The 18,357-nt window shown below is 37.0% G+C and overlaps 1 protein-coding gene across 1 annotated transcript in view; it reads left to right on the top strand.

Moving 5' to 3' along the window:
* Positions 1-13,273, top strand: part of LOC112904181 — a 51,005-nt gene extending 37,732 nt beyond the window's left edge. The window contains exons 2-6 of the mRNA XM_025973595.1: positions 8,867-8,943; positions 10,214-11,860; positions 11,912-12,345; positions 12,403-12,582; positions 13,197-13,273. Coding sequence (XP_025829380.1) covers positions 8,867-8,943; positions 10,214-11,860; positions 11,912-12,345; positions 12,403-12,582; positions 13,197-13,273 — 2,415 coding nt within the window. The remainder of the gene's footprint in view (positions 1-8,866; positions 8,944-10,213; positions 11,861-11,911; positions 12,346-12,402; positions 12,583-13,196) is intronic.
* Positions 13,274-18,357: the final 5,084 nt, after the last annotated feature.

Here is an 18,357-nt window from a genome sequence, read left to right as displayed (position 1 = left end):
GCATCTACCAAGGAAGACCTAGAGATAGCTATAAATAGAATGGAAGCGGTACTGACAGATTAGTACTGTATGAAAATAAATAAAAGTAAAACTAAAATACTGGTATGCAAGGGAAGAAAAAGCAGTGAAAGAGCGAGTACAAAGATAGGAGACGAAATATTAGAAGTGGCTGGTTTTAGATATTTAGGAAGTTAGATAAGTCATGACGGAAGGAGTAGTAGGGATATAAAGCAGAGGACAGCGCAGGGTCGTGTCGTCTTCTCATCTAAGTCAAAATACGAAAAAGCACTTCCTAGAACTTCGCTTGCTGAGACAGTACAATACTGAAGGCAATTTTGACTTGAAGGGCAAAATTATAATCTCTTTAGCGTTTGTTCCTCCTCAAGATTGACACGGCATTTGACTTGTTAGCTGACGATCTACCAGAAGAACTTTATCTACTTCTTGGCTGGTTTGAAGATAATTATATAGGTGACATGAAATCTCTATTGATTTTGTATCAATTTTAAATTCCCTTCACAAAGATTCGGCATTGTTTTTTTTATATAAATGAGTTGGAATTAGTAAAGTGATTGCTGCGTCAAGTTGTCTCTGCGCTGAGTTGTTTTCGCGCCGAGTAGGTTGCACCGAATTTTTGCGTCGAGTTTTCCCATTCCTCTAGTAAGAGATCTCAACCATTTGTCAAGCAATCAGCTTCGAGCACAACTTGAATGCATGAGGAAAACAGGAACAGCGTTACAGTCAAAAATAATAGGAATGATAGATTCAACTGCTGACGACAACGACTTTTGTCGGAGATCGCATCCAATTCTACAGGTAAAAGGCTGATAAGAAAAAAGAAGGTTATAGAAAAAATAAAATAGAATGGACTAGATTTACTGGAACATCAAAGAAGGAATGGGACCATTTTGAGTTTTTAAACACTAACAAATTTTTCGATGATTAGATTATAGGTTTGTCTGTGGAAAATTCAAAAAGGTATGCAGTGTCTAATGAAAGCAATTCGACGTAAAATAGATAAAGTATTGGCCCCTGTACAACGAAGTTAGCATCGATAAATCAATAAGTCCATATTATGGACATCACAGTACAAAACTGCATATTATTCATGGCAAACCAATACGTTTTGGCTTTAAATGTTGGTGTATGCCTACACGCCTGGGGTATCTTATAGAAGTCATACGCTATCAAGGGGCTAGCACAGATAACACTAATCCTGATCTAGGTGTTTCAGATCGGTCTTTACAGGCTTAGTTGCCCGGTTGCCCACTTGCCCTCAGGTTTCCTAGTGCACGTGTACATAAACAATTTTTTACTTCATTTAGATTACTCGTAGCTTTGAAGGAATCTGGCTATCAAGACTCAGGTACAATACGAGCAAATCGTACAGAAGATGCAGCATTGAAGTCACTCCATAAAATAAAAAAGGAGATGTGTGGTAGCTATAATCAGGTAACCGATGAAATATCAGCCGTCACCCTGCATCAAACTGCGAAGAAGAAAGTAGCGATTAAACAGCCTGCCTGTATACAGATGTATAATAAATACATGGGCGGAGTTGATAGCTTTGATCAAAATATAGGCTGCTATTGCATTAGCATCAACAAGAAAAAGTGGTACTGGCAAGTTTTGAAGTGGCCCTTGAATGCTTCTATTAATATCCCATTCCAATTGTATAGATTACCACAAGCTGGGCAACAAAAAGAAAGTTGGTTTTATCAAAGAAAAAAGTTAAGCACATACGGATTAAGCAGAAACTCAGCCCAAAATTTGACACTACAACACTGTTCAGTTATACCTGCTAAATTTCTCTTTGGGACTTTATGGGTTATGTGCAGGCAGATCGAAACTTGAAAATAAATGGTGATAAAAAAAGGTTCAAGGAGGCAGGCAGTTTTTAGAAAAGATTTTTAGAAGAGAAGTATATTTGTTTTTTTTTCATGACTAGTAGGCGCTCTCGTATCAGTTTTGATGTTCAAAAAGTATAATTTGAGAAATTTGCACATAAACAAGGTTATGTGTAGGTTAAGGTTAATTGTCTTAAGTCTTGTATATAGTGTTGTATTTTTGTAAATATAAAGCTTTAACGCAGCAAGGGTATTTAATTTAACCATACATGTCCACTGGTTCATCCTGAACTAACGAGATGATTTGTAGCGAATTACGCACATATTAATTCGTCCTTCGAGGCGGTCAGGACTACCCAGGACTGGTGGTTATACATTGAAATTCTTTTAAACAACATAGAAGTTGTGAATACCAAACGGTTTGCATACTGGAAGTTACGGATTTCTGGAATTCTTCGAAATTGATGCCGAAGATATATATGGATACAAGGAGTTGGCGTTACTAGGTGAATTATGGGAAATAGTGTCTAGTGTACAGTGGATAGTGAAATTTTCGGATTTAAGGTCAGACAAAATAAAATTTATTGTTTGTTGCATTTTTTACTCATATTTTTGAATTAGTGCATTATTTAATGATACTGGTTTCTTTGATTAGCTTAGTTAGATAATTTCGTTGGGTTATTTCATCATTCTTGTTTAATTTTTATTAAAACAGAAATAGATAGGTTAAATAGACAAAGGGCTGTTTTTAAACATACAATTACTGGGGTTTAAACCTTTATAAATAAAAGTACTGCTGATAACAATATAGATATTTGTGAATTTGAGGTAAGGCAGAATTTGTTAAATGAGGCTTATATAAGGTATTCGGTGGTTCAAAGTAAAATAGAAGACGAAGATAATTCTAAAACCACTTTAAATGATAGAGCTGACGTAGAAACCAGATACCTAAATTTAAGTGCTTTGATTAAAAGGTGTTTAAAGCAAAACGTTGAAACAAACTCTAGTTCGAGTTCTAGTTCTTTAGAATCAGTACAATTTCAATATAATAATGTTAAAGTTCCAGAAATATCTATTCCAGTTTTTAGTGGAAAATCTTCAGATTTGAGTAGTTTTTACGATTTATTTACTGCATTGATTATAATGGGAATACACATTTCTCTGACATTCAAAGGTTTATCTACTTAAAATCATCCTTAAAGGGTGAACCCTTGAAATTGTTCGAAAATTTACCTTTAACTAACGATAATTTTAAGATTGCTTTAAACATTTTAAAAACAAGGTATGAGAATAGTTTGTTGTTAATGCACATATTAAGGCACTGGTGGAAATTCCGTCTATAAATAGATGTACAGGTCACGCTCAGGGGGGGCCTCGAATCCTTACCAGAAAATCTCGATCGAATTGAACTTTTGAAAATTTTTATTTTATTTTCAAAATAAATATGACAGGTTGCAACCCAACTTTAATCATGGCAACTCAATTGAGAGAAATTCGAGAGTTATACCTAGGGAATTCCCCTAAATAGCGATATGTGCGTTTTATTATTCATCGATGTGCGTTTTATTGTAAATTCGAGTCAAAATTATATATATATGTAAAGATGAAAACCAGATGGAGTGTTGATACTATTTAAATTTATTGTCAGGTATATTGTACTTTTAAAATCAACGTGATCAATTAGAATAAACGATGTAATCATTACTCACTAGTATTGATGAATGATTATAAATATGTATAAATAATAAATTGACCAGAGGGGAGATAAAGGCGTGCGTGCTCAAATATAAACATAGTTGGCTGGCTGGCGACTACATGATAGTAAGGTAACGACGACATTACATTCTCGACCACAGGAAACCATAATTACATGTAAGAAATAAATACACTTACCGATCTGCTGATAAGATCATGAAGTAATTATGTACTCACCGGGGTTCCTAGGAACCCCTGCCCTTGTGGAACTCTTGCGAAGTGTCTCACCAGTCTAACATGATCGGTATGTAGGGTTTATCCATCAGTCAGTGGATAGTACCTGTAATCATGAGTTTGCGCTCCCGCACCTCCAGATGGGGTTCGCACATACTGGAGACCAACAGGGTAGGACGAACCTAATCCTGTATCGCTATAGCACCATGCCCACCTCAAGCAAGGCAAGTACGTACTATAGGCATCACCGGAGATATCTGCGTCTCTCCTGACATACTGGGGTTAGCAGATACATGACCTCAGCCACCACGAGCTCAAATAAACACCATGGCCACAAAAACGTGTTAACACAAATATTTCTCGAGAACAGGGCACAATACAAATACATACGTATATATACCAATTATTTGTGATCATCACCGAGCGGCATGGCCTAGAGGTTTAGACCATTGCTTAGCATTCGGGAGGTCGCCGGTTCGATTCCGGGTCCGTCTGCCTTGGTCCAAGTTTTTCTGTGGTTTCCTTGGATCACTGGGGCAGTAATATTCCACAGATAATCTTTCATTCTCTTCTATCTTCATTTCGTCCGTCTCAACTTTCTCACCCGAACCACCACCCACCCATTCCCACGATTCCTGAAAGCAGGCTGAAGAGGGCCTTCCGCCCTACCTTCCGGCGTAGCCCGGAGGGACTGCCCGCCAACCAGCATTACTGGCTAGTGGGAATGAAACACCCAAAAGTTTTTTTTTGTGATCACCTTAATAACCCAATAATATCATACACATATTACCTACGCATTATCGCACATGCAAGTACTTCTAGACGAAATATTTCTAGCTTTAGCCGAGACCAAAGCAAAGTTGCAAACTTATAGTAATGATTTCGAATTATTTAAGTGCAAAGCCAGTGAAACTGCAAGAAAATAAGGTATCGATACCCATTTTCAAGAAAAAAGTCAAAGGAAAGTTAAAAAACATTTTGATGAATTAGCTGCTGATCACCGATTTCCAAACAGAGAAGAAATATTTAAAATTGAGATTTTCAATAATGTACTAGACACATTAATAGCTCAATTAAATACACGTTGTACTGGTATGAGTGCATTGTGTCAAATATTTGATTTTCTAACACCAACATTTTTATTACATGTTGATGAAGCAACTTTACAAAACTGTAACGAATTCCAAAAAAAATATTTAGATATAATAGGCTCTAGCTTTTCACTTCAATTTATTACCTAATATTTAACACCTAGTTTTACCTCAATTAACTCAAGCATGGACTGTTCACCAATTATGTAAGGAAGTAATGAGCAAATATAGAGTGCTAGAATGCGACCTAACGGAAGTATTTACAGCAATATTATTGTCCTTTACCATTCCTGTCACTTCTGCAGCAGCTGAAAGGTCTTTTAGCAAATTAAAATTAATAAAACAATGGATGATGAGGATATCGTGGGTAGAAAAGGTTAGAAATGAAGAAGTCAATAAAAAATAGGCGAGATAGGTTGGTAGGACACCTTCTGAGGCATGAAGGTCTAGTCAGAGACATATTAGAGGCAGAAACAGGAGTTAGAAGGGGTAGAGGTAGACCTAGATTAGATTACTGTTCGCAAATAGTTAAGGTTTTAGGGAAATGCGAAGTTTAGCTCAGGATAGGAAAGAGTGGAGGTACGTGTCCAACCAGTCTTAGGACTGATGACCTTATGATGATGATGAAAACAATATTTAAGAAATAGTATGGGCCAAACTCGAAGTATAGTCGGCCGATTAGTCGGCCAAGCCGATCACGGTTTCAGGGATATTCTGCAATTTCCATGATGTTTCGTTTACAGCTTATTTGAGCGCAAGTTACTTGCATTTTCTTCTTAATTTTTACTTTTGCACGAGTCACAATAGTATTTTTGTGTAAAAACTAATACTTCTCTTGTTCATTAAAGTGAAAGAGCTCAATTACAATTTAATCATGTCAAAAAGACAGTCTCGTCTATGGACTTTTTTTACCAATTGAAGAATGATTCTTATAAAGTCAAGTGTAAGCAGTGCCAAATGATAATTCTCGTGGTGGACAGGGAAAAACAGCAAATACTACAAGTATAAACAACAATATCAAATACGGACATCTTAATACCTTAATTATGTTCTATGATTAAATGCTCGAGCACAGATTATTCCTTCCGGTTGCAAATCCATGTCTGTTAATAACACAAATTCCTACTCTTTTATTTAAATAAGAAGTATATATTTGTCAATGTTTATTGATGAAAATAAGACGATACATATAAGACTGATTCTAAAATTATAATGTTAATTAACAGTCAAAGTTTTTAGTTTGTGTAATTCCTCATATATATAGTGTATTGAGAAATACATACAATGTAACAAGCCGGATAGTCAGCGAACTTTGCCGAATAGTCGCCGACTACGAAAGTGGCCGAATAGTCACTAATATTTAATATTTTTACTTGATAAAACCTAACCAGTTTAGATAGCAGTGGGCTCCCATTTTCTGATTTGCCCCAGGCTTACCTAGCTACGCCACTGGTACCTAGACTGTATAAAGAATAATCGAAATTTTGCCGGGGCGCTATGCTAAGGTCCGACTAATCAAATTAACAACTAAGACAGGAATTTTCACTACGCCGATCGTAAAGGTATTGATGTAATAATAGTATAAATAATATGTAAGGCAATTTTTACTTTGGAAAATGTTCTATCTCACAATTGTTCTTTATCCATTTAGTATTCTTATCTGTAAGTATACTTCGGAGATTTGTGATGATTTGAAGCGAAAGCTTCAAGAGAGGAATATGTTCAGATTTCCTAGAAAAAAAAATATTTAAACACTATGTAGCTATTTTCTGGTCTTCTTTTGAAAAATATACATTTAGAAATAAAGATTTATAGAAGAGAAGTACATTTGTTTCTTTCATGACAAGTAAGCAGTCTCGTATCGGTTTTGGTATTCAAAGTATAATTTGGGAAATCTGTACATAAACAGGGTTATGTGTAGGTTAAGATTAATTGTCTTAAGTCTTGTATATATTAGTGTTGTGCTTTTGTAAATATAAAGCTTTAACACAATAAGGGTATTTAATTTGACCATACAAGTCCAATGGTTCATCCTGAGCTAACGAGATGATATGTAGCGAATTACGCACAAACACGATAACGAAATTGAAAACGAAGTAAACACGTTACAGAGGAAATCACAACGCTAATCAAAAAATGCTCCATTAAAACTAAAAACCAACTAGAACTTTACTCCAAAGAAAAACAAATAATAAAAGGGAAAAACGAACTGAAAAAGAAATGGGTAAAGCACAGAAGTGTCAAGAAGAAATACAAACAAAACTAGAATGCTAAAGAACATAGAAGAAAATCGGTTGATCAAATGCGTAGAAAAGGTAAATGACGAAACAACATCATTCTGGGATCTAATCAAAGTAATTGAGAAAAGAGAAACCAAAATTCTCCTCTACAAATTGATGGAAGACACATAACTCCAAATCAACTTTAACACCAGAAATTACAACAAATGCTGTAAAAGAAAAAATAAAAGATCTAGATAGGAAGAAGAGTCTAGGAGACAACATACCAAACGTGACACTCCAAATTGTAGACCACAACGTAAGTCAACGCCTAATAACCCTCTTCGACGCATGTTTAACTCGAGTCTATTCCTAAATACATATCATTACTATGCGGAATAGCCAAACTACTAAAAAGTTTCATAAAAGGCAACATCGAAATACATCTAAAGGAAATAAACATCCCAACAAAAAATTCGGTTTCCAAAGAAAACTGGTAGTCATATAGTAAGTAGCCAACCTCATAAGTACCGTAGACTAATACATAGGGTCAAGGAAACAAGCAGTGGTAGCACTCCTTGACATAAAAGAGGCCTGTGATATGCTATGGAAGCAAGAACTTTTATACAAACTATAATTATTATATTTCCCACTTCGGTCACAACAAATAATAGCCAATCGGCTTAAGGAACGAAAATACCTAGTAGGAATGAAGCAGATAAGATCAACTGAAGGCTCTAGAAGACTCCCCTTTCACCCCAACTCTGCTTAACGTTTAACGCTACGAAACGGAAAATCAAAACGAGAAGAAAACAGAGGCGCTACTATTTGGAAACAAGACACCCGTCCAGCACTTTTTAAAATTGAATGGAAACACAATTAAATTAAAGAAAGCAATAACATACCTATAACAGGAAATACACCCAGCACATTAAAAGACATGCAAAACTAGCAGAAAACAAACTTAAAAAACTGAATAGACTACTTAAAAAGAAAACACACTAAATATAAAAGATAAATTAAAAACTTCAACGCAATTACGGTCAAGAAATCTGGTTAAGAGGTAGATCACTGACCAAAAAGGCTAGCAAAAACAATGCCAAAAATGCTAGAAAATACACAGCAACAACATGGTACGAAGACTCCAAAAGGTGTTGAAAGTAGAAGGAATAATCGAAACAGCAGATAAAAGACGAGAAGAAATGATAAACCAATTACAATTGTAAGAGTAAGTTTTATTGATTTGGGTCGAAAAGGTAAACTTTTAGAAGTTTATATATATTTACGCCAATTCTTCTAAAAGATAGTTAGGCGATTATGCTTCATTTTGGTCGCTGGGTTGACCCACTTAAGACAAGAGGGTGAATATAATGTTAACCAGATGTGTACGACCGGACTATGGGAACTCAAAACGCATGTGAACCATTCCCTTTAGTCGCTGTTCGATAGATTCCCGATCAAGTCGTGTGTCGCATCGTGTTAGTGATTAGTTTTTGTGTGTTTTGTATTATCTATTTTGGATTAATTTTCCTGTTTATACAGGTGAGTTTTTGCTTACTGAGTGTCTTGGTTCTTTATTAGGATAGATAGATAGAACAGGCTAAATTAAGTAAATTGAGTTGATTAAGTTGATTAAATATATCAAAATGATATAGGCTTAGATGTTTGAGGGAAAATGCTTAAGCTACTTAGAGCCACGTGAGCTAGTTGAGGTGGTCTTTAATCCTGCTGTCTTATGTATATTATATTTATTTTGGAAGCTGCTTTGCTTGGAGGCCAGTGTGGACCCTGGCTGGGCTGGGTCAACAAGTGGTTGGCCCTGGAGAGTCCGAGGTTTGCCCCCCAGTTGCGAGTGCGGTGAGAGAGTTCAGCGCGCTGAATCAGCCTCGCATGTAATGGGCCACTAGTAAGGTGGGGCGGAGGTAGAGCAGTGGCCTTTGTACTGAGTTGTTCATGTTAGAATTCTGTTAGAAATACACATTATTTGTATTTACGATTTTACAGTCGTAGTCATAATACCTGTCAGTTTCAGATATTATATGTTTTGTATATGTACCTTAAGAGTTATTTATCGCAGCGCTCAGTTTTATCAAAACTGTTTCTCAGAATGTTAAACATGGCTTGAGAATTATTGACTATTGCTTCATCTAATTATTGAATGCTTTTGTCAACTGTTAGTAGTTAGTTTACATACAACTCTTTTAACGATAAGATCACTGTTACATTTTTGTTGTTTGCCATACTGAATAAACCATTTAATACATTCTACCAAATTTATTTTAACAAATTCATTTAGATTCTGGCTGGTATTAAGTTAAAGACAGTAGATTGGGATCGTTAGTTTTGACCAAAGTTAAATGAGAATAATTTGGAAGTAAGATAGACCTGAGAACTAATTTAAATGCGAAGCCACGTGTGCGCCAAATAGGGTGTTTTCTGATTCGACTGTCTAATGTGACTAGGGATGGTGGCTGCTTTACTGAGGAGGCCAGAGTGTGGGTATAGGTCACTCTGGTTGGACTGGGTCAACTTGTCGTTGATCCGGGGAGAGTCCGGTTTTTTTGCCCCCCACCCAGAGGTGAGTACTAGTTGAGAGCCTCACCGGCAGCTGGGTCGCACCCTTTGTTCTAGTCATCGTCTGAGCGGGGGTAAAGCAGGCCCCAACCTTATTATTTTATTGAGGCATAGTAATTGCTAGATTAATTGGTATCTCTATGTGAAGATACAGACAGTCGTCTCAGGCCACATTAAATGACAAATATTTGAGATATTAATTAGCTTACAGATATTACGAAAAGCTCATTCTCTTAAGGCGATCCTTTTGGAGGGCCTGGACGCTTATGTTGTTTTCTTTTTTTTGTCTACCTCATTCCAATTCACCACGATTGACCTGTGCGTGATTTACGTGAGTTCGCGGTAAGTTTCGACTGACCGAATTCAGTGTTTTGGAATATTGACTGATATTAGTGTGTAATTAGTGCTTAGTTTATTCTTATATTACCATTATACTAGGGTTGCCAACCGTCCTGTTTTCCCAGGACATGTCCTAGTTTTTGTAGTGTCCTGGGACGTCCTGAATAGTTTTTAAGCAGCGTCCTGGGTTTTTAAATNAAAACGTTCAAATCAGAGAGCCAGAAGAACCGCGAGGGATTTCTTCTAAAGCTGGTTATATGAGAGAAGCAAAACTTTTGAAAACCCGTTTAGTAAGATGTGTTTTTTGCGCAGAGGACAGTGTTTCTAAAAACTTTATGCGTCATTTGATGAGACGACACGCTGGCGAAAAAGAGGTGAAGGCAATTTTGTTGGAGCCTCTAAAGAGTAAAGCTAGGAAAAAGGCAGTAGAAGCATTAAGAAAAGAAACTCAGTTCGAACAATATCTTGATGGCGATGGTATTCCCGCACGCAGAAACTTTAACAAAAATATTGACACCGAAAACCAAAAATCTCTTTATTATCCATGCATACATTGCAAAGGTTTGTACAAAAAATCTTACTTAAGTAGACATTTAAAACTATGTACCTCTAAAACATGCAAATCGGGTGCATCGGGAGCCGTCTCAAAATCACAAACATTAACTGCATGTAGTCTGGATCCAACAAATGTTGTATCCCGTTTAGAAGTTAAGGAAAAGGTATTTGACATGATGAGGGGTGATGATATTGCGTTTGTTGCAAAAAAAGATTTGTTAATAACATACTTCGGAAATTCGTATTTGAAAAAACACCGAAAGGAAAAAAGCAGCTATACGTGCAGCAATAAGATGAGGGAGTTCGGGAGGTTATTAATAGAATGCCGCAAACTTATGAATGATCCAAAAATCGATATGCAGCACTTACTCCGTCCCGTCCATTTTGACACTATTGTAACAGCAGCAAGAAAATTATCAGGCTACGATCCCCTAAAAAAGGGCTTCGCTGCTCCTAGCTTAGCAATGCACTTTGGAGGCAACTTGAAGTTGCTTTGTGATGAACTGTATTATTTAATTATGAAAGATACTACAGGATTCAGATCGAAGACGAACAGTGACAAAGCAGTCACTTTGAAGGCAGTTAAGAATATGAAGCAGCTAATAGTTTCCAGATGGAATACTGAAATGGCTTCTTTGGCAAATAAGGATTTACACGAAAAATGTTGGAACAAGCCTTTGTTGATTCCCTTGGTGTCGGATATCAAGCTTTTTAGGGAAAAAGCTTTCGAAATAGCTAGAAACGCTGTTGCAGCCTTCATAAAGGAAATAGATACAGAAAGTGACTATAAAACGCTTGTCGAATGCGTTCTATCATTACTCATAATTTTCAATAGAAGAAGAATAGGTGATGTGCAGTATATGAAAATATCAGATTACAACAATGAGAAAAAAAGCAAATTCAATGATTTTGAAGACGCACTTTCAGCAACAGAGAAAATTTTGGCAACACGGTACCGAAGGGTCCTTAACAGCGGTAAAGGATCTCGGGCAGTCGTAGTTCTGATACCTCAAGACCTCGATGAATTCATACAAGTGCTTTTAAGACACAGACATAAGTATATTTGTGAAGATAACGACTATCTCTTTTCAATACCAGGACATAAAGTCATATGGGGCAAAGAAGACCTAGCAATTCGAAACCTAACTAGAAAAATTCCATTAGAGAACCCTGTAGCTATAACAAGTAATCGTTTGAGAAAACAAATTGCCACCGTCATGCAGATATTAAGCCTGTCCAAAGATGATATTAAACAGTTTTCTAACTTCATGGGTCACACAGTTAAAACCCATGAAGAATTTTATGAGTAAGGCTTTTGCATTTTTATCGCTTCATCTACTTTATTCTCACTTTTAAGGCTTCCAGTTGATGTCTATCAGACAGCAAAGGTGTCAAAGCTTTTGTTGATGATTGAAAATGGAGTGCCAATAGAACATAGAGGAAAATCCTTATCAGAGATTGAGATCGATTGTAAATATGCCGAAGAAAACGATATGAAATCTTTAGCAAATCACCACGACGATGGACTTGTAACTGAGGAAATTGAGGAGAATAACGAAAAAGAAGATAGCGACCAAGAAACGGAAGATGGAAAGGAGGTACCAGAAATGAATGAAAAGAAGAGGAAACGAATGAAATTTATCCGGGGAAAGGAACAGCCGAAATACAGAGAAAAATACACTGACTCAAACATAGATGACAGATCCAAGACCAAAATAGAGGAAATGAAGAATATTGGACAGGAAAAGGCTGAAGAATATTTTGAAGGCAGGAAAAAGAGAAAGAGTGAAAGTAAGTTTACTATCAGTTAAGAGTATTTTAGATTATTTACATTTGTTATCTCTTCAGAATGGTCTCCAAATGAAGTCTCCCTGTTAAAGAAAACCTTTCAAAAATACTTGATTAAGGGCTCATACCCTTCAACGGAAGAAATAAGAAAATTTTTAAACAAGAATTGCATTGATAGGAAGCCAGTGGTGGTAAAAGCAAAGCTTCAGCATTTGAGAAAGCNCGACTTCACCCCATTAAGTTAGTGAAGTCGTTCTACACACTTTTTAAAGGGTGATCGACTTCACCCCATTAGGCGGGGTGAAGTCGATCACACATTAACATAAAATATTTTTTCTGTGAATGAATATTTTAAATTGGAGTTCTCAACATAACATAGGGAAGGTTTGAGGAACATAAATTATTTTTTTCAGAATTTTGATTCGTAAAATTAGCGGTAAAACTTAGCCTTCAAGTTTTTTCAAAACACTTTTGTTATAAATACCTTATTCATGTTTCAAAAAGTAACAAGAAAAAATATTAATCACAGCATTTCGCAGACAATTGACGGATTCACTACCACGGCAGTTAGATGAGGAAATTCCAATCCATGAAAGAAGAATTGTTCGTAAACTACACAAAAAGGAAGGAGATATACATAGTCCGAAGATACTATTCCAAATATTATGACAATTCAAAACTATTTGGATGCAAGATCGCCAAAAATTTGACCAAAAAAGTTGTAACATTTTGTGATGTGTAGATTCAAACCACATTTTTGTTTAAAATGTTTCAATAAATTTAATTGAAACTACATTTGACTACATTTCATTGAGACTACGTTTATTTTTTAACTTTAATACTGTCGGTCCCAGGAATCGACGCCGGCCAAACGAAAAATCTAGTATCGGTCCCTAGGGAAGACAGTAACAGAGTAAGAGTTGAATTGTAGTTTTGTAGAAAGTAGTGTTGCTAGGGTTTTCATATTGAAAGAGAAGAGTATTGGTAATAAAATTAAATAAAGTATCAAAATGCTCAAGTGGTTTCCGTGCGACAAATGCACTGAAAATATCTCGACAGATGAGACTCAAAAAAACATTAACAAAGGGTTTACAAACAAGTGACACAATTGGTACGATTCAATTATCACTATTTGAACAATACATGAGAACTCCAGAATACAGAAAGAATTTCATTATGTCGAAAAAATGCCAAGAAATGTTTGAGAAAAAACTTCAATTAAAACAAAAAACGAAGAGAAAAACGAAAATGAAAATTAAATGCTAAAAAACTGCTTTGAAAAACAAATCTTAAATAACAAAAAGGCAGAAAGAAAATAAAAGCAGTAGTATCCTAGCATAAAGTAATTTACTTCAGTGTGATATTTGTTAATTTCATTGCGTTCCAAAAAAGCATAAACAATATAGATAAAGGCGAACCAGATGAGATTTTCCGATCATGTCACAAAAAATCCGAGACTGATTGTTCCATGAAATCTCAGTATAGTGCAGAAATTGATGAACTTTACAATAATTGCCTACATAGCTTTTGGAGAAGCAAATAACTGAGTTTTTGTTTCAGTTTTCTTAATGTATTTTTTAATTACAGTTTTAAAAGAAATTATGGTGAAAACCCTTTAGCTATATAATAACTTTAGGAGAAAGTGGTCACTTAGATTGCTCAGTTCCCCACTACAGTCTCAATGTAACGCATGGAGTATAAATGAGTTGAAATAGAAGTATGCAGTTCAAACTAACAAAACCCAGCATTTCCTTATTTTCCACATATACTACGTATCACATGAGTAGTTTAGTTTCATTTTCCATTCTGAAATTGCTACCCCCAAGGGCCCCGAACACTTGCAGGGACTTTGCATTGCAGAAATAATGTCCCTGGAGATCGAACTTCAGTCTAAGCTTCCTTTCTTATTCAACATTCCGAAGGTGTCCCTTCATTCCCAATGTTCGAAGACACAACACCTTCTTCTGCCACCCGAGCCCAATTTTATTCACAGCCACCCCCCACTTCCACTGACAGCTTCACAGAAGCCGGAAAGCGGCGTAACAAACGCCGAAGACGTGCCACTTTCCTGTCTTCGGCCTCGTCTGATTCAGAGGCAGATACCGCAAAACTAGCCGAGACTCATAAGCCCCCCTCATCGAAATCCGACAAAAGTCCCGAAAATTCTTCGCGCCATGGACAACCACGACATCGCCACACGTCGAGCGATGAACACCAAGGACTCTATAAGTGTCTATCCCAACTCCGTGGACGATCTTCGTCGACTCTCGTCGTTCCTCGGCGAATGTAAATTTGAGTTTTCCACAAATCAACTAAAACAAGACCGTGATCTTCATGTCGTCCTCCGTGGAGTTTGCGAAGACATCTCTACATACGATGTTCTTCACAAAGGCTTTGCCATCCGCGGGTCCAACGAATATCCAACGATGGAAAATCTGACCCTTAGTGTTCGTTCTTCTGTACAAAACCTCTCCGAAGTCCAAATCAATCTTAGATATTGGCAAGGTATGCGGACTCATCGTAAAAGTTGAGCCAAAAAGGGCCACTAAGGACATCCCCCGATGCCGCCGTTGCATGAAATTCTTCCACCCAGACTATTGTCACGCTGCCTGGGTCTCCTCCTTCTGTGGTCGCACCCATATCACTACGAGAATGCAAGGCAAAAGATAAAGAGAATACCCCCTTTCCAGCGCTAATTGCAAAGAAAGCCACCGCGCCACATACCGCGGCTGCACCAAGGTTCCAAAGAGAACCGTACCCCTCAAAATCTCTCTCTCCCCAACACTCAAAAAACTGTGCAATCAGCGCCCCGTCCAATAACTCTCCCCAAAAAGACGCCCCCCCAAATCCTACACCAGGAGAATGACTGCAGCTCCCCTCCTCTCTCTCAAAAACGCAAAGCGTCTCCAAACACCCTTGCAACTTCTACTCTAGAACAGATAATCCAGGTCATCGTTCAAACGTTGGTAGCCAGTCTCATCGCCGTCCTACAAACTCCCACCAATGTATAATACAACCCACCCAAATAAACTTCGTTTAGTTACTGGAAATGCACAAAGCATTAGAGGCAAAAAGACTGAACTCGAACACTTCCTCGAAGATAAGTCAATCCGTATTGCCTGCATCACCGAAACTCATTTGTCAGAGAAAATCAAACTTGTCGTTCAAAATTTCTCATCCTACAGAAGGGACCATGAAAACGGTTGTACCGACGGCGTAGCTATTCTTATTAGGAACTATCTCTTTGGCCACAGATTCCTTAGAAGCAGGCGGCATCGAAGTCTCACTAACATCAGGCCTTCTTAGAATTATTTCTCTATACTCCCCTCTTCGGACAAAAATCTTTCTGAACTCCCCCTTCTCCTCCCCCCAGGCGTTCCAACTATCGTCGCAGACAAATAGGTTTTGAACGCTAAACACGTCTCTTGGGGTTGTCGACAAACCATTAGTAAAGGCAACTTCCTTCTTGCCAATGTTCTCAACTTCAACCTCATAGTTGAAGACCCCCCTGACCCTACGTTCCTCCCTATCCCCCCACAATCAATTCCCTGACATCCTTTTTCATCACAAAAATGTTACACTTTCCGCCCAACCTATCGTCCTTGACGCACTTAGCTCAGACCACCTTCCAGTCCTAATTGAAGTCGGCCACCAAATCAACAACCCCCCAAATCCAACCACTTCACTAGACCGGCTACATCTTCGTTACACTCTTGAAACGTCTTCATTCAAGTGAACTCAATTCGCACAATAGCGGAACTCGATGTAGCTGCGAATCTTCTTTCAAACGAGATTACCAACGCAATCGATCTCTCCATTACCTCCCACCCTACGTCCGCCAAAGACCTCGCGAACATTTTAAACTCACGAGTCTATAAGTCTTCTTGGAAGAAGAGGCGCGTTCAAATGACTAAATATCCTAAATGGGACGAAAATCAAATGGCAGATATGTAAAAACAGGGAAAGAGAATGAATCATTTTCCTTTATTAACACTGCAGTTAAAGAGTTCTATAATAATTTCACCAATGTGTTACAGCGATATAATTATGCTGCCGACAGGATATTTAACTTCGGCGAGTTCGGCGTTTTTATTGTTTTAGATAATTCTAAAATTTTGGCTCCTAAATCAGAGAAACAAGTAGGGCAAATCGTGTAACCGGAAAGGGGCGAACTGGTAACTTTTGGTGCTAAAATACTACCACCGCAGTTTGCATTTCCACGTGTGCACTACAAAGACCATTTTCTTGAAGGTGCGCCTGAAGAAAGCATCAGAACTGCAAACAGGACTGGATGGACAAATTCTGACATATTTATTTCAGTGTTAAAGCACATTCAGAACATACCCTGAGCACTAATGATCATTTGATTTTATTGTTATGTGATAATTACGAAAGTCGCTTCAACTTACAGGCTATATCATATGCTCAAGATAATGGCACAATTTTCATCTCTTTTATTCACACACAAGCCATCAATTGCAACCATTAGACATTAGAGTATTTGGGTGTGTTGTTTTCGAATTGTAAAAATTTATTTTTATTTTCTGCCTTTTGATGTGAATTGCTTTATTTTACATTTTCATTCTTAAATATCGATTTAAGTTCAGATGTTTGTACCTTTTTATTTTATCGTTTTGGTGCTAATGTTTGCGAACAACGCAGTCCTTTTGGTATTATTGTCATCATTGTAAGGGAGGTACGTACAAAATGAAGCAAGCATCATATTTCAAATTCTGCCGCTTCTAGTCCGCCATAGACAACTACATCACGTGACTCTAGCCGGAAATACGAACGTGCAAAACATGAACTAGCGTCAGTCTTTCGTTTGGGTGTCATGACCGACGATAATCATTGGTAAGTTACGAATTTTTATTTAACTGCAGGAATTTTTGTGTATTAATGTTATGTTTTTCATAATATCATCTTGTATTTACATTTATTACATCCCTTAAGTACTTATTGTTGCCATCAAATAATTTTTTCCGTAAATAATAATCATTTTGCATTTATTGTTGAATTTTGATTTTTTATAACGCTTTGTCATCCTCTCCCTCACTTTTCGAGCCAAGAAATTATTACAACGACATACGGTTAAGGCACGTCCATTAATATATGTCTATGGTTCAAACAACCGATACGTTAGCAGTGCCTATTAAAGTTATATCTCCTGTCCCAAAAGGACATTACGTAAGTGGCCAAGGCAAACGTAAGCAAAAGAAACAGCAAACCTCTTTAGTTTTGATTTCAACTCCAAATATGAAAGAAATTGAGGTAAAAAATGAGCCTAAAGCTCCTTCAGAGAAGAAGAGACGAAAGGTTATCAAAATCATATTCCAAGAAGACAGCGAAGAAGAAAATTTGCCAAATTACGCTCAAGATGACGAAGAGGATTGCGCATGCGTTTATCGCAACTATCTTTATTCGCGATCAAAACCTGGAGAAGACTGGTTGCGATGTTTAAAATGTTCGCATTGGGCCCATGCTTCTTGCGCGGACGTTTCTAAACGAACCAAGAGGTTCATTTGCGAGCTTTGCCGTTAATTTTATAACTTTTGCCGTGTATATCATTTAGTCCGTATGTGGTATGCCATTTATCCATAGCATATGGACAAAAGAGATTTCGTTGATCTCAGTTAAATTTAAAATTATTATTTTTTCTAGTTTGTTTATCTTTTAAGTATCTATTATAACTCAAAGATATGAAACCTAATGTGAATGCGCTGTGATTTACCATTAAAAGGTTATGACCCAAAACCAAAACTGTGTCATTTTGTACGTACTTCCCCTACTTCTGAGTAGGGTCATGCAACAGCAACCACGTCGAAATGTACAATTTTCATTATAATCTTTCCGTACAATTTACAATTTTTCTTTTTGGTTGAATTTCTGTTTAGTTTGTAGTGCTCTCTTCTTGCAAAATACACCATATGCAACAAAAAGTGCTCATCAAAATAACAAAAATAACAGGGCGATTTAAATGAGGATAATCTGCTGCTGTCTTCTATCGATACTCAT

The sequence above is a fragment of the Agrilus planipennis genome, unplaced genomic scaffold, assembly GCF_000699045.2.
Source record: "Agrilus planipennis isolate EAB-ADULT unplaced genomic scaffold, Apla_2.0 scaffold95, whole genome shotgun sequence".
Lineage (NCBI taxonomy): Eukaryota > Metazoa > Arthropoda > Insecta > Coleoptera > Buprestidae > Agrilus > Agrilus planipennis.
This window is presented reverse-complemented; position numbering and strand designations above follow the sequence as displayed.